Here is a 13,622-nt window from a genome sequence, read left to right as displayed (position 1 = left end):
TGGACCATGGAGACTTTGTTTCAAAACAACCACGTATATGAATGATATGTGTGTTACTGTACACATAAATATGCATGTTTGCATGTTAAATCTCGAGTGGTAGGTGATTGTTTCAAAAGCATAGAACATAATTCTGTCACTTCAAGTTTTATAAGTCAAAGGGAAACCAAAAAAGTTGCCTTTGTGCTGGTCAGCACGCCATCTTCCAGAGTTCTGACCGAGTGTGGTGCCACAGCCTAGAACTAGACTAAGGATTTAATATTTAATCCATTCTGATTTACTAGCTAACATTCTATGTCTGTATTTTCTCTTTATTAGATTAGCAAAGAACACTCTGAGCTTTATTGAGGAAATTAAGTTAAATGAAAAAGACAGCATTCAGCCTAACTGGACTTGCACGTACACGCAATCTAGCGCTATACTCTGAGGGGCTGCCTTAGCAAGCAGTAGCAGGCCACTGGATCCATTTCTCTTCAGATCAGTTCATTCCAGGGATGGCTATTTGCATAAAATCTCCAGGATACCATTTTTAATTGACTTATCTTATTGGATTACTACAAATATTTTGTACCAGTTATTAACCCTTAATTTCGTGACTATATATAGACCAGCTAGAGAAATTACCCAGGGACCTTGATGAATCTTCCCCATCAGCTCCATATTTTGGTGTGTGTGTGTTTGTTTGGTCTTTGGACAAAGAATGTCCAGTTGAGAGGAGCAGAGAGCCCAAGCCAGCCTTCTGCTTGGCGCGCCGTGGTTTCCGTCCCCTATTTCTGATCTGTCCCCTCATTCTCCCATCAGCTGCTGAGGCAGGGGCAAACTATCCAACCAAAGATCAAAATGCATTTTTCTAAGCATCTCAAAGAAGAACATGAAACTTTATTTTTGAAAAGTTGTAACGTACATAAAAGTGGGCAGAATGCTACAATTAATCTACAAATACATATAAGTATGTGTATATATTTATACATATAGGTATATGCATATATGTCCCGTGTTCATTTTCAACTCACAGCCAATCTTGCTCACTCTTTCTCTATATACAGTTGGAAGCACATTCCACTCATCATATCCTTTATTGATACATATATTTCAGTATAATTCTCCTAATATTAAGGACCCCTTCTTAAATGAAAGAAAACAAGGTCATGAATTTGAGAGTGCAAAGGAGAGAGACGAGGAAGGGATTTGATGATGGGAAGGAGACATGGGGTAATTATATTTTAATTTTAAAAAATAAAATACCCAAGGCATTATATCCTACATTTAAATTCATATCAAATTTTAAATACTATATGAAAGCAATACTTGTATCCATCAAATAGGCAGTATCCCAATTTCTAATCCTTTTTAATTTTATGTATTGTACAATTCAGCCTCCATTTTAGAGCCAGTCCCAAATGCTCTTGAGTGATTAAAGAGTCCATTCGTAACCCAGCCTATGAGAGGCTTCCCAAAGAGCAATGGAAGGGGTTTCCCAGCCTTGTCTACATCAAAACAGCCTCCCTTTTATCTGCCATTTAGTTGCGTGCACACTAAACAGAAAACGACAGTGTTTGCAAATATCGTCTTAGTTTTCCCTTTGAACGGAGTGCAGAATGCCCGTAATGTAAGTAGCTTTGAAAACACAGGGAACTTTTATGTTCGTTTTTCTGACAACACAGCACACAGTCAGAGTAAATGTTTTCAGTGCTGGGGTTCTTGTACAGGCCTCATAATAGGGAGTGCAGTGTCAGAGATGCTTTGTGGCTGAACCTTCTTTTTTTTATTTGCATGGAGATATGGACCGATATAACCAATGTGCATTCCTTCCACCTCAGGAAGCACAGAGTAGAACAAGCCTTCGGTGAGCATAGCATCTTCTTTCTGATACGAAAACTGCAGACAGAACCTGGGCTCGATCATTGTAGCACAGAGGGAATGTTTGTTCCCAACCGTTTGTAATATAGCTTTCATGGAATATGAGTTAGGATGTAAAAAAATCCCCCCTGAGTTGAAAAACTAAAAAGTCTGTAGAAGAAGCAGCATGAGCAAAAACATCAGGGGCTTACATCTTCTGGACACTCTTAGAAATTTAAGTAGCCGGGAGGTGAATCTAAGCTGGTGTCAAACAAGAAGACATGGACAGCAGCCATGAGAGCAAAGGCCTTTGATGTGAAATTGAGATCTCGCCACAAGCAATGGCAGGTCAGGAGGCTTTGAGCCGGGGTGTGATGTCACCTAATCTTGCAAGGGGTCACTGAACCGATCTGAAGGGGAAGCTGGAATGGAATGATTAGAGAAGAGGAATGTTTTGATAACACCAGCTGCAGGACTGGGCAGCTAATGAAAGGAAAGGGCTCCTTGGAGTCTAAAATTTACATTGTAGTGATTTCAAATAAAAGACGGAAGTCGGGGGCAAGAATTGCTTTGGGACAAAACAAGAGTTTAGGTTACAATATAAAGTGTTTAGAAGAAGCTTCAAAACACCCAGAGGCCACTGGGAATATACGGGCTATAGTTTAGGAAGGAGAACGAGCCAAAGGTAACAATTCAGGAATTTCCTACAGGAAGGTGGCAGCTAAACTCGACCTCCGAGTTGCACATACACATAATCTAGGGGCTGACTTAGCAAAGTCGTCTTCGTCTTGCGTGCCCACTGCTTTGCTGCCTCAACCTCTTTCAGTTATCATGGCCTCTTAGCAAGGCAGTCGATAGACATACTTCCCAGTACTTCCAGTGTGTGTTCCGACTGTAGTCCTGACTTTCTGTAACTCTGAGAGCTATTCCTGTTTCCTCTCTCTCAGTGGAGGAGTAAAGTCCTGCCCGAGATAGATGGAAGGGCACCTGGGATATGGTAGCTTGTGTTTTGAATTGCAGAACCCAGCAGTCACAGTGACATCAAACAGACTTTTTTTGGAAATACATGCACCTGCATGACGGACTGGAATGGGGCTGTAGTTACTGCTCTCCCTTAAAGTTCATGAGCGTTATATTTCTGGCAGGAAACAACTGGGAAGACATGAGTAATAAATATTTGGTCTGTAATTGATGCAAATTCTCCAAAATATAACTAAAAACCCACAGATTCTAAAGAAATCTGGACTCTTCCCAAAAGCCACACCCATGAACAGGCTGGAATGCTTCTGTATTTTATTGGACTTTTTAATGAATTTTTTTTGTTTTCGGAATTGGAACCCCATAGGTGTTTGCTTCTAGTGAGTGATACGTGTGTTTTCTCAAACTAGTACAAGGAATGGTTCGCGATGAATTATCATAATGAATAGAGATAGCAGTTAAGTGAGTGGTTACTTTATGTGAGGAAATTTCCTAAGCGCTTCATCAGGATTAGCATATTTAATTTTCACAAGTACCATATGTAATAGGCAATATTATTCTAACAGTTTTACACATAAGGATACCCACCTGGGGTCACGGGGCTTATGCTCTCTAATCCCAACTCCTTATCCACCAGTGTCTCTCAGAAAGGAAGCCCTAGGGCTGATGAATGTGCAGAAAATGCATCCTCTGCCCATGGCGATGATGAAGAGGCTCTTGGGCTGTCTGGGTGGGGACTGTTCTCAAACCATCGTTTCTATATGATGGAGAAGTAGGACTGGGGCTCTCCGTCCTCGTTTCTGTGTGAAGGACGTCCAGCTTCCCTTAGTATTTCTTTTCAGAGGCTGAGCCAGTGGCACCCTGACACGAAGCAGGCTTCTTTTCCGTGGTGTCCTCTGCTTGGTGGAAGGGCAAGGCTGCAGTGGCATGCCTCTGTGGAGAACTGACTGATGGGTTTGATTCTTGAGCCCTGAGCCAGTGGTCGTCAGCATCACCCATCTCTCCAAACTTCCTCCTCCCTTTCTGGTGTGACTCCTACTTCAGTTAGTTGGGGCTGGGGCTGCTGGTTTTCCGTGGCTATCAGGGCATACACAGATCTCTGGAAACATAATTTCATCATCCCAGGCCTCTCAAATGATAGGATTCTACTCACAATTGTTGTCTGTCTCCACTCTAAAAATATAACTTTAGCTTATCAAAAGTTGAAGAAGATTCACCAGGCTCTGTTTTATCCCTAATGCTTTTTATTTTTTTATTTTTTGGTTTTTTCGAGACAGGGTTTCTCTGTGGCTTTGGAGCCTGTCCTGGAACTAGCTCTGTAGACCAGGCTGGCCTCGAACTCACAGAGATCCGCCTGCCTCTGCCTCCCGAGTGCTGGGATTAAAGGTGTGCGCCACCACCGCCCGGCCCTAATGCTTTTTATAAATACAGTTGAAGGATGAATTCTCTGGAATAACTAAAACTTGTTCTCAGCCCATTATATGTTCATCATTAATAGCAATGATGACTGAGACCCCAGGGACCAGCGTATTTCAGAGACTATGCATTGTCCAACTTCATGAAGCCCTTCTCACCTAGCCTCCCTGAAGTATTCTTGTATACATTCACAAGTATTCTCTCTCCCATCCAACCCCCTCTCAAAGAACAAAATATCTGCTCTAAAAATGCTTAGGCGCAAGGAAAATGAGGCGCGTGAAGAATTCTGGGATTTTGATCCTACATTGGCCAAGGATCAATTCTGAAATTCTGAGTGTGAAAGCCGGAGTCTCCTCATGAATCTGTCACTAATACGCTGTGGCTGAACGGGTTTTCACTTGCTGAGCAGCTACTGGTGGGAAATGGCAGGGAATACAACCATCTATGGTCTCGAGAACTCTCTCACACCTAGTAGGAAAGGAGAATATTCATACAGGGAAAGATCTGACTTGAGGGCATGTTTCCTGAGCAGGCTCTTCCCGTCTAAGGCTGGTCCGGGTGTGCAAGTCCCCCTGCACTCCAAAGACAGTCTGAGGGATGGTCGCCTAGACCTTGTGTCCGGTCCTTTTTCCTCACAGCACTGCTTTCTCCTTTGTCGGCTACACTGAACCATTTTTGATTCCTTCCCCTCCCCACGGTCTATAGGGTAGACAGTTAAGCATTCAGCCCTCTCGTTGTTGAGGTCACATATATATTATTAAATTAAGAAGACCCGCCCTGGGGAAATGATTGACAACTTTGAGAGCTAGGCTTTGAGAAAAGGTCCTCGCTAAACTCGAGATTCGGATGTGGAGAATGGAACCCAGGCAAAAGCTGAGTTCCTGCTGGAGCTGATGCACTTGGGACACTGGGCTGTGGTTTCTCGGTTCCTGGGCTCAGGAAGAATGTGATTGCCAGAGTCTGCCTCCTGGATCTGTCCCTGATGTGCTGTCTGGGACCAAGCAGGTTCTTTTATCTCCATGGTGTTCATCTGTGTACCAGAGACAGCAGTAATACCGGCTCACAGTGTTGTTGCCACGGCTGAATCCAAGGGAGGTACTTATTTGTGGAATACAATCAGTAAATGCTATAAGTGAATCCATTGTGGAAGGGAGAGGTGCTTCCTTTAGATTTGCATAAAAATTTTATTTTACCACCACCACGGCGGTCCTTTCTGCCAGCAGCCTAATAATAACTAGGAGGATTCTGGTTTTGATGTTTTGCCTGTCTGCCTCTCAAGTGCAGGTGTGGCGAGTCTCCTGACCCCGAGCTCAGGAATGCACAGGCTCCTTGTGTTGACCAACTTCCTGGGTCTTTTCCTTCCTCAGGTGCTGGAAAGCTTCAAGATCATGGACTACAGCCTTTTGCTGGGCATCCACATCTTGGACCATTCCCTTAAAGACAAAGAAGAGGAGCCCTTACAAAATGTGCCCGACGCAAAGCGGCCAGGGGTACAGAAAGTCCTCTACTCCACGGCCATGGAATCCATCCAGGGCCCAGGCAAGCCTGCAGATGCGATCATTGCGGAGAATCCAGACACGTAAGTCAGCCACGCCCCCGTCCTGGTTCTGGGTACCCCAGTCACTGAATAGGTGCACGGAATCTCCTCCCCCAGGGATGGTACCCAGGGAATAGATTCCTGGCTGGCAGCAAATGGCTTAAACCAACTTTGTTTCTCTTCATCTTAGACAGCTAGATGAGGGGCAGTTTCTCGAGTTTGTATCAGTCTTTCACCCATGTGGTTTTTGGTCTTAGATAGTTCCTTTTTTTTTTTAAACAATGGCTGAAAATGTTTTCCCTTCATTTACTACACATTCAAAACATCTACCAGAAGAGGGAAGGATGAGCTCTGGATTTGAATAAACATGAGTACATGTTTATTCATGTTCGTTTATTTACTTACATAAACACATGGTACGAAGGATACTGGCACTTCAGAGCTTGTGATCTGTATAAGGAGGTTCTGTTGGTCTCACCTCTGCACCCTGGCAGATGTCTTTCTCCTGGGCCAGATGTGTTAGTAACCGCGGGCTTCATTTGCATATGTAAAGTGCGCACTCAACAGTAGAAAGCAACCACGGAAGGTTGTTGAAAAGGTTGACTCATCCTGCGAACTTGCTGAGCAAGGAGACAGAGGAAATCATTTCCCAAGGCCTTGATGCCCTGCTTTCAAGGATTCTCAGGCAAAGACTAAGCCGGGTGCACACTTGTCTCTCATCAAGGACACTTACACGCGGTCAGCCTTTGTTCAAATCCTTGCTGGCAATTCTCTCTAAATAGCCAATAATCCACTGAACCAGTGAGTCTGTATCCACCTTGGGAAATGCCACACAGCTGTCAATCACATTGCCACCGCTGTGAGAAAGGATTCCACATTAACGAAAGGAATGCTGAAGTTACAAAACAGCTCAATCCAATAATTTCTTCGGATTAATCCATATATCCATACATACATACACCCACCCTGCATAAACGTATCTGAGGAGTTAGTTGCACAAATTTTCTTGTATGTCTTCTTCTATTTTGCGGGGGGTAGGGGATGGTGATTGGTTAGATTTTTTTTTTTTTAGACAGGAGCTCTCTATTATGTGGCTCTGGCTATCTGGGAACTCACTGTATAGACCAGGCTGGCCTTGAACATACAGATCCATTTGCCTCTGTCTTCTGAGTGCTGGGATTAATGGTGTGCTCTACCACAGCAGGCCTCTATGTATTTTTCAGTCTCACAGAAAACATAAAATTCTTTAGTTCAGAAAGTAATATTATTTTAATGTAGGCTAACCTTGGCCTTTCTACGGAGACAAGAATGGCTTTGAATCCCTAATTCTCCTGCCTCTACTTCTTGTGTCTGCCACCATGCTTGGGATTTTCTGCAGCTCTGGTGATCAACCCCAAGGCTTCAGACATACTTGGCAGGCATTACCCCACGATGCTGGCTAGTATTGCCTTCTTAAAAAAGGGATCTCTTGTACTGCTCTAAAAACCCTCCTTCACTCATAATTTTTAAAAAAGAAGTGGTTTTATAATTAGATTCCTCCCATCCGACTGCTCAGACTTGACATCTATGAAGTTATAATCCTTCAAACTGATGAAAACTTATGGCAATAAAGGAAGCGGTAGTCTAGAATTCTTAATGTTTTCAGTGTATAATTCGTAATGAATTTTAGCTTTCTGTACTCTTATAAAATCTTTTCCCCTTTGCTCTGTCCACAGAATGGGAGGCATTCCAGCTAAAAGCCATAAGGGAGAAAAGCTGCTTTTATTCATGGGCATTATTGATATTCTCCAATCATATAGGTGAGATATTTGGGCACGTGGTCTTCCATTATTTTAAAAGTAATCAAACTTTTTTTTTTTCTGAAAATTCACGAAGTGAAAGCGGTTTTGCATTCTCAGTGGTATTTTCCCCATCTGTTAATTTTTTAGGTTGATGAAGAAGTTAGAACATTCCTGGAAAGCTCTTGTTTATGATGGGGTGAGTGACCTTTGCCTTGTCAAACGGTGGACACTTCTAGGCCAACTGAAGCTGTCACTAGACTCGGAGGAAAGCAGAGGTCTTTGCGTGCTCAGAATCTTAGGTGGGAAGAGTGGTTCTAGACTCAGAACAAGACCACGTAAACTTGAATAGCTGTTCAAATAAATGCCTTCTAGTCCAACAGCCAGGTACAGCCCCGGAAAATAAAACTGTGGTTATTCCTATTGGGGTGCAGAGGTCCCCTTTGTGACGTGATGAGTTAAGGTGGAGGGGGCTTTTTCAAAGGCTCTGGGAAGATTGGGGTCCTTAAAATGAAGTTTCTCTGTGTTCATCTGGTAGAAACTTATATTCGAAATAGAGCATCTACCAGATGAACATAGAGAATCAGCTCCTTCATCCAGGCTGTTGTCTGGATCATAGGAAAATGGACCTGTCACTCCTAAGGATTCCTGCAGAACATGAGAGGAACCTGGCCATTCAGTTCAATCTGTTTCTGTTCTTTACGATGTGACTGAGGACTCTGCCCTTCTTAACCACCCCTTGTGGAGCTGCACGGATTCCTCCTATAAATAGTGCGTTCATTACAAGTGACCCCTTCATTCCATATGGTCCCTGGATTGCTAGTTGTCTGTTAGGAAGAAAAAAATATATATAAGTCCTTGTAAGCCCTGGTGGTGTCACAACAGGACAGACAATTTTTGTTCATGGAGCAGTCGTTTGACTGCCTCCCCTGTCCCTTCATGCTCCATTTTATCCTGAGCACATAGACTCTCAGCCCTAGCCTTCTGCTCCTTCTAATTGTTGGCCGCGTTTGGTTTCAGACCCTAACTGACAGAGCCATTCTTCCAACTCAAGATGAACTCTTAAGAGACAAACCTGTCGTCTTTTTTTCTTTTTTCTTTTTTTTTTCCAGGACACTGTTTCAGTTCACAGACCAAGTTTTTATGCAGATAGATTTTTAAAGTTTATGAATTCCAGAGTTTTCAAGAAAATTCAAGGTAAGAGTCTTAAGGAAGTTTCTTGGTTTGTAGCACTTGTTACTGACGTCACCCTATCTGTGTGGAAAATTTTTGTTGGAAGAGTTGGGTGTTTTTACTGCAGTGGTAATAATGACTAATTGTGATTAAATATCACGATTTAATGATGCCATAATCATTAGCCCATTTTATGCCAAGAAAAAGTGCAGGCTGGGGTGTGGGAGATGCTCGGCCAGTAAAGTGATGTAAGAGCGGGAGGATCCGAATTCAGACCTTTAGCACCCTGATCAGAGCAGAACACAGAGCCAGGGGTGGTGGTGTACACCTTTAATCCCAGCAGAGGCAGGCGGATCTCTGTGAGTTCAAGGCCTTGTCTACAGAGTTCCAGGACAGCCAGGGCTACACAGAGAAAGGCCTGTCTGGAAAAACAAAGCAGAAACCAAAAAAGCAGAACACAGAATAATCTCTGCTGCAGTGAGGTATAAACAGGTAAATGGTTAGCGCTTCTTGGCCAATCTATAAGCTCCATGTTCAATGGGGGACCCTTTCTCAATAAATAAATTAAAAATAAATAAATTAATAAACAAATAAATAAGTGGAGGATGATTGAAGAAGACACTCAACATCAACCTTTTGGCCTCCACATGTGTGCACACGCACACACACACATACACACATACATATGCACGTGCGGGCGCGCCCACACACGTACATGATGTACAGTTAGTTGTTGAAACATAGATTTATTTGTATGTAGCCATTGGCACCAATAGTTTAAAGAAGAAATCAAATAGAAAGAACTTAGAGACAAATGAAAGCACACACACACCATCAGGCACAATGACAAATATCTATAATCCCATCACTTGAGACGTTGAGATGCTGAGACAGGAGGACCAGGAGTCCTCAGGCCAGTCTGGGGACTACAGTGAGACCCTCTCTCAAAAAAAAAAAAAAAGACAGAAACAAATGGTGAGAAACTACAAAGGCAGCACTCAAGGACAAATCTATAGATTAAAAGTTCCTATATCAAAAATTGAAGAAAGCTCCTAAAGCTTTAGCTTGGTGCTCGCCCAGCACAATGTCCCCCATGTTGATCCCCGGCTCTGGAAAAACCCAATGAGAGAAAGCTCTCAAATCAGTACCATGCCTTCAAACCACGAGTAATTGAATAAATAGAACAAACTGAGCCCAAAGCTAATGATGATTATTTTGAATCAAGGTCAAATATAGCATCTTATCTGTTTATCATAATACTTAAGGGAAATTTACTGTGTACATGTCAAACTGTGTGGAAAGTAGAGAATAAGCATATTATACACATATTGTTGTCTTATCACTTAATTATTCTGTGGTCCAACTTTATAACTCAAATCATAATAAATTAGTCACCCAAAAACCATGACACTAGTCATCATAAATTTTTCTAGCAATATTTGCTATAGTTTGGGAATGCAAAAGAAGCTGTGATAATTAACCTGAAAGCCAATAAAATTTGGGAGGAAGCTGCCCAGAGCTGCCTAGTACTTCCTCCCAATTTTTATTCTTATATTTTGTCTGTTTTCTTAAAGCTGATGTCCAACTAAGTGCAGGACTGCTGTGTGCAAGATTCAAGTTTGACTTAGCACCACACACACACACAAACAGATGCAGCATATTGGCAAATCATTCTAAGCTTCTACCCGCCGATGTTTGCATATCATTATAATATAAATAGTTTCTCAAATCCTTGAATATTCTAAACATCATTTAAAACTGAAACGCAGCATGAAAATTATAGGGGTGTGCCATAGTCTCCTAGCCGTTCTTTGAGTATTCTACATTTATATCCTTTCTCCTTTGCCTAGTTCTGACTAATATTTTTATGAACATAGTCTTAGGTAAATGCTGTGTCTAAATTAGGATTGTTCACTTGGGATAGTGTTCAAGATGTGGTAGTAGGGTATTAAATGTACGTAACTGCAGAGACCAGATGCAGCCCCCAGCCTGCATTTGGCTTCTTCAACTATGCCACCCTGGGAAATAGGAGAATGCCACCTGGTTGTTTTATTAGGTGTTTTTCAAGTACTGATTAGATTCCAGCATTACTCAGGGTTTTTCAGCCACTTATAATTCCTTTGAGAATTAGGCTATGTAATATATTGGGTATTTGTTATTTTTCCAGATGACTTAAATGAATTACATCTGTATAAACCTACATCTCATTTTTCTGGGACCAACTTTTATACACAGTGGATGATCTCAATGGCATCTTAAAAAGTATTGTCATTTGAGACTTGCTATAAATTAGATTTTTCTGCCCAAGGTTCTCCTGACCGTGAAGTAGTGTTTATTCAGGTTGTAAGTCTCTGCGTTCAGACTTGGAACTCATAGTTTCAAAGCTTTCAACCTCTCTTCCCCCTGAGCCTAGGTTTCTTTGAAGTTTAAAAAGGGCATGGGCCTTTATTGCGTCATACACATACCCAATTCTGGAAAAGGGAGGGTCCTCCTGGGGCCTCCTTTTTTCCTCTTAATGTAGTAACATAAACCGATGCCATAATCAATGGCTTCTTCCGTTCCAAAAATGCAGCGCATGTTACAGACTTTTCCAGTCTCTCACATATTATGCTTTTAATGCAACACATCTTACTTTTTTTAAGAAGATTAACTTGTTTCTATTTTATGTGTATGCATGTTCGCTTGCATGTATACATGTGCACCATGTGCATGCAGTGCCCACAGAAGCCAGAAGAGGGAGCCAGAACTCCCGCAAGTGGAGTTACAGATGGTTGTGAGTTATCTTGTAGGAACTAAGAACCAAACACTGGTCCTCTGCAAAATTGGCAAATGCCCTTGACCACTGAGCTCACTTTCCAGGCCCAAGACTGCCTTCTTAAGTAGTAAATCTGTTAACTTTCTCTCATTTGGGGTTATTTTTTTATGACCATTTTTGCTAAGATACACATCACGTATTACAAAGTGCACCTCTTCAAAGTGCAGTTTTATGGGATTTAATATATGCACTGACTCATCCAGCCATCACAGCTGTCTAATTTTAGAATATTTTTATTATCACCCATTAACAATCACCATATCCCTCCTCTTCTCAGCACATCTTTCTGTCTCCGTGGTGTTACCAATTCAGGAGACATCTTAGAAACCCCTAGTATCTGACTTGTGCATGTGGCTTTCTACATTTAATAAAGTTTTGTAGGTTGTACCATGTATTGGAACTTTATTCTTCTACTGCTGAATAATATTCCTTGTATGCCACGTATTATTTATTCTCAGTCGATAACTCATTCCTATCTTTCTGGCTGTTATGAACACTATTGCTGTGAACATTCATGCGTGAGGTTTTGAATGAGTGCATATTTTCATTTCCTTTGTATAGGTAGCTGAAAGTGAAGTTTCTAGGTCACATGATAACTCTGCAAACCTTTCCCAAGCATCTGCTCCATTTCACTGTCCCCCTGGCAACATACGAGGGAATCATTGTCTCCCTCCTCACCAGCGGCTTGCTGGTTCTCTCTCGTCTCAGCCATCTTCGTGTGTGTGTGTGCAGAGTTGTAGTTCACTGTGCCTTTGGTTTGTGGCTCTCCGGTGACAAACGATGCTGAACATCTTCCCATGTGTTCACTGGCCATTTGTAAATTCTTTGGGGAAATGTTTACTCAGATTCTTGGCCCATTTTTAGTTCCGTTGTCTGCCTGTTGTTGAACTTTTAAAAGTTCTTTATATGTACTGGATACAGTGTGTTATCAGGAACATGATGTAGGTTGTCTGTTGATATTTTTGCTACTCTGGGTATAGTCCCATTCTTCCTTCCTTCCTTCCTTCCTTCCTTCCTTCCTTCCTTCCTTCCTTCCTTCCTTCCTTCGCTGTCCTTTATGATTCTGTCCCTTCAGACTCTCGTGCTCCTCTTTGGTGACCTTAGATGTCTCTCCAACTGTGGCTTACCATCATATGTGCGTGTTTTAGATCCAGGCTAGGACTTGGTCTCTTTTTTATACAGTTCTCCCTGGGTAACTTTCCCTTCCCATCGAGGTCTGTTACCTTCTGTGGGGCTAAGGTCACTTGCCACACCTTTGTCACATTCATCTTAGAAGAGAGAGAGATTACAAATCCTGAGACAGCCCTAATGCATTCAGTTTTCAGACACATGCAAGCCCTCTGAGGTTGAAAAGGGCAAGGCTCAGATATGGAATAAGGAACTCACCATTGAAGGCAACGTTGTTACTCTTGCTCCAGGCGTTCTGTGCTCTTGACAGAGGTTTGTTAATGGGCCCCCTCTGCTGTCTTTCTCTAATCACACCCCCCAATCGATCCTCCTGAGTGCCGTCCACCACTGTCCCTCTCTGACCTCCTACGGTCACTCTCACTGCCCATGTCCTCACTACCAGAGCTGGGTCTCAGTGCTGAACATCAGCATCTGCCTAAGAGTGACGGAATGGAGAAGCAATGCTCAGACCTTTCGGTCTTAGAGTGACTTAAAAGTTAGTAAGGACCCCAAAGAACTGTCTACATCTTATAGAAATCTGAATTGGAAAAAAAATCTATTATCAATCATTGGTTCTTATCAGTTAACAACAGAAACCCATTGTGGGGCTGAGTGGGTCACTTGTCCCACAAATATACGTTCCTATTCCTAAAACCTATATAAAGCCAGATGCATGAACTAGCACCTGTAACCCAGGCTCTCCTGCAGGGAGATAGATGCAGAGTCAGGAGAACGAAATCCCTGGGAGTGTGCAGGCCAGCTAGCCTGACATGGTACCCAACAGCAAATAAGAGACCCTGTCTCTGTCAAGGTAGAAGGCAAGGACTGACACTTGGGGTTGTCCTCTGACCTCCACATGAATGCTGGGGCACTCCTGTACACACACATATACACATACATATGCACACACAAAGATTTT

General features: G+C 42.5%; 1 protein-coding gene across 2 annotated transcripts in view; it reads left to right on the top strand.

The window, feature by feature from the left end:
- The window catches only part of Pip5k1b (phosphatidylinositol-4-phosphate 5-kinase type 1 beta), a 250,636-nt gene that overhangs the window by 178,644 nt on the left and 58,370 nt on the right, over window positions 1-13,622 (top strand). For both annotated transcript variants that reach the window (XM_075973742.1, XM_075973743.1), the window contains 4 exons: window positions 5,601-5,812; window positions 7,486-7,569; window positions 7,699-7,747; window positions 8,661-8,745. In XM_075973742.1, the coding sequence (XP_075829857.1) occupies window positions 5,601-5,812; window positions 7,486-7,569; window positions 7,699-7,747; window positions 8,661-8,745 (430 nt within the window). The remainder of the gene's footprint in view (window positions 1-5,600; window positions 5,813-7,485; window positions 7,570-7,698; window positions 7,748-8,660; window positions 8,746-13,622) is intronic.

The sequence above is a fragment of the Microtus pennsylvanicus genome, chromosome 5 (assembly GCF_037038515.1).
Source record: "Microtus pennsylvanicus isolate mMicPen1 chromosome 5, mMicPen1.hap1, whole genome shotgun sequence".
Taxonomy (NCBI): Eukaryota; Metazoa; Chordata; class Mammalia; order Rodentia; family Cricetidae; genus Microtus; species Microtus pennsylvanicus.
This window is presented reverse-complemented; position numbering and strand designations above follow the sequence as displayed.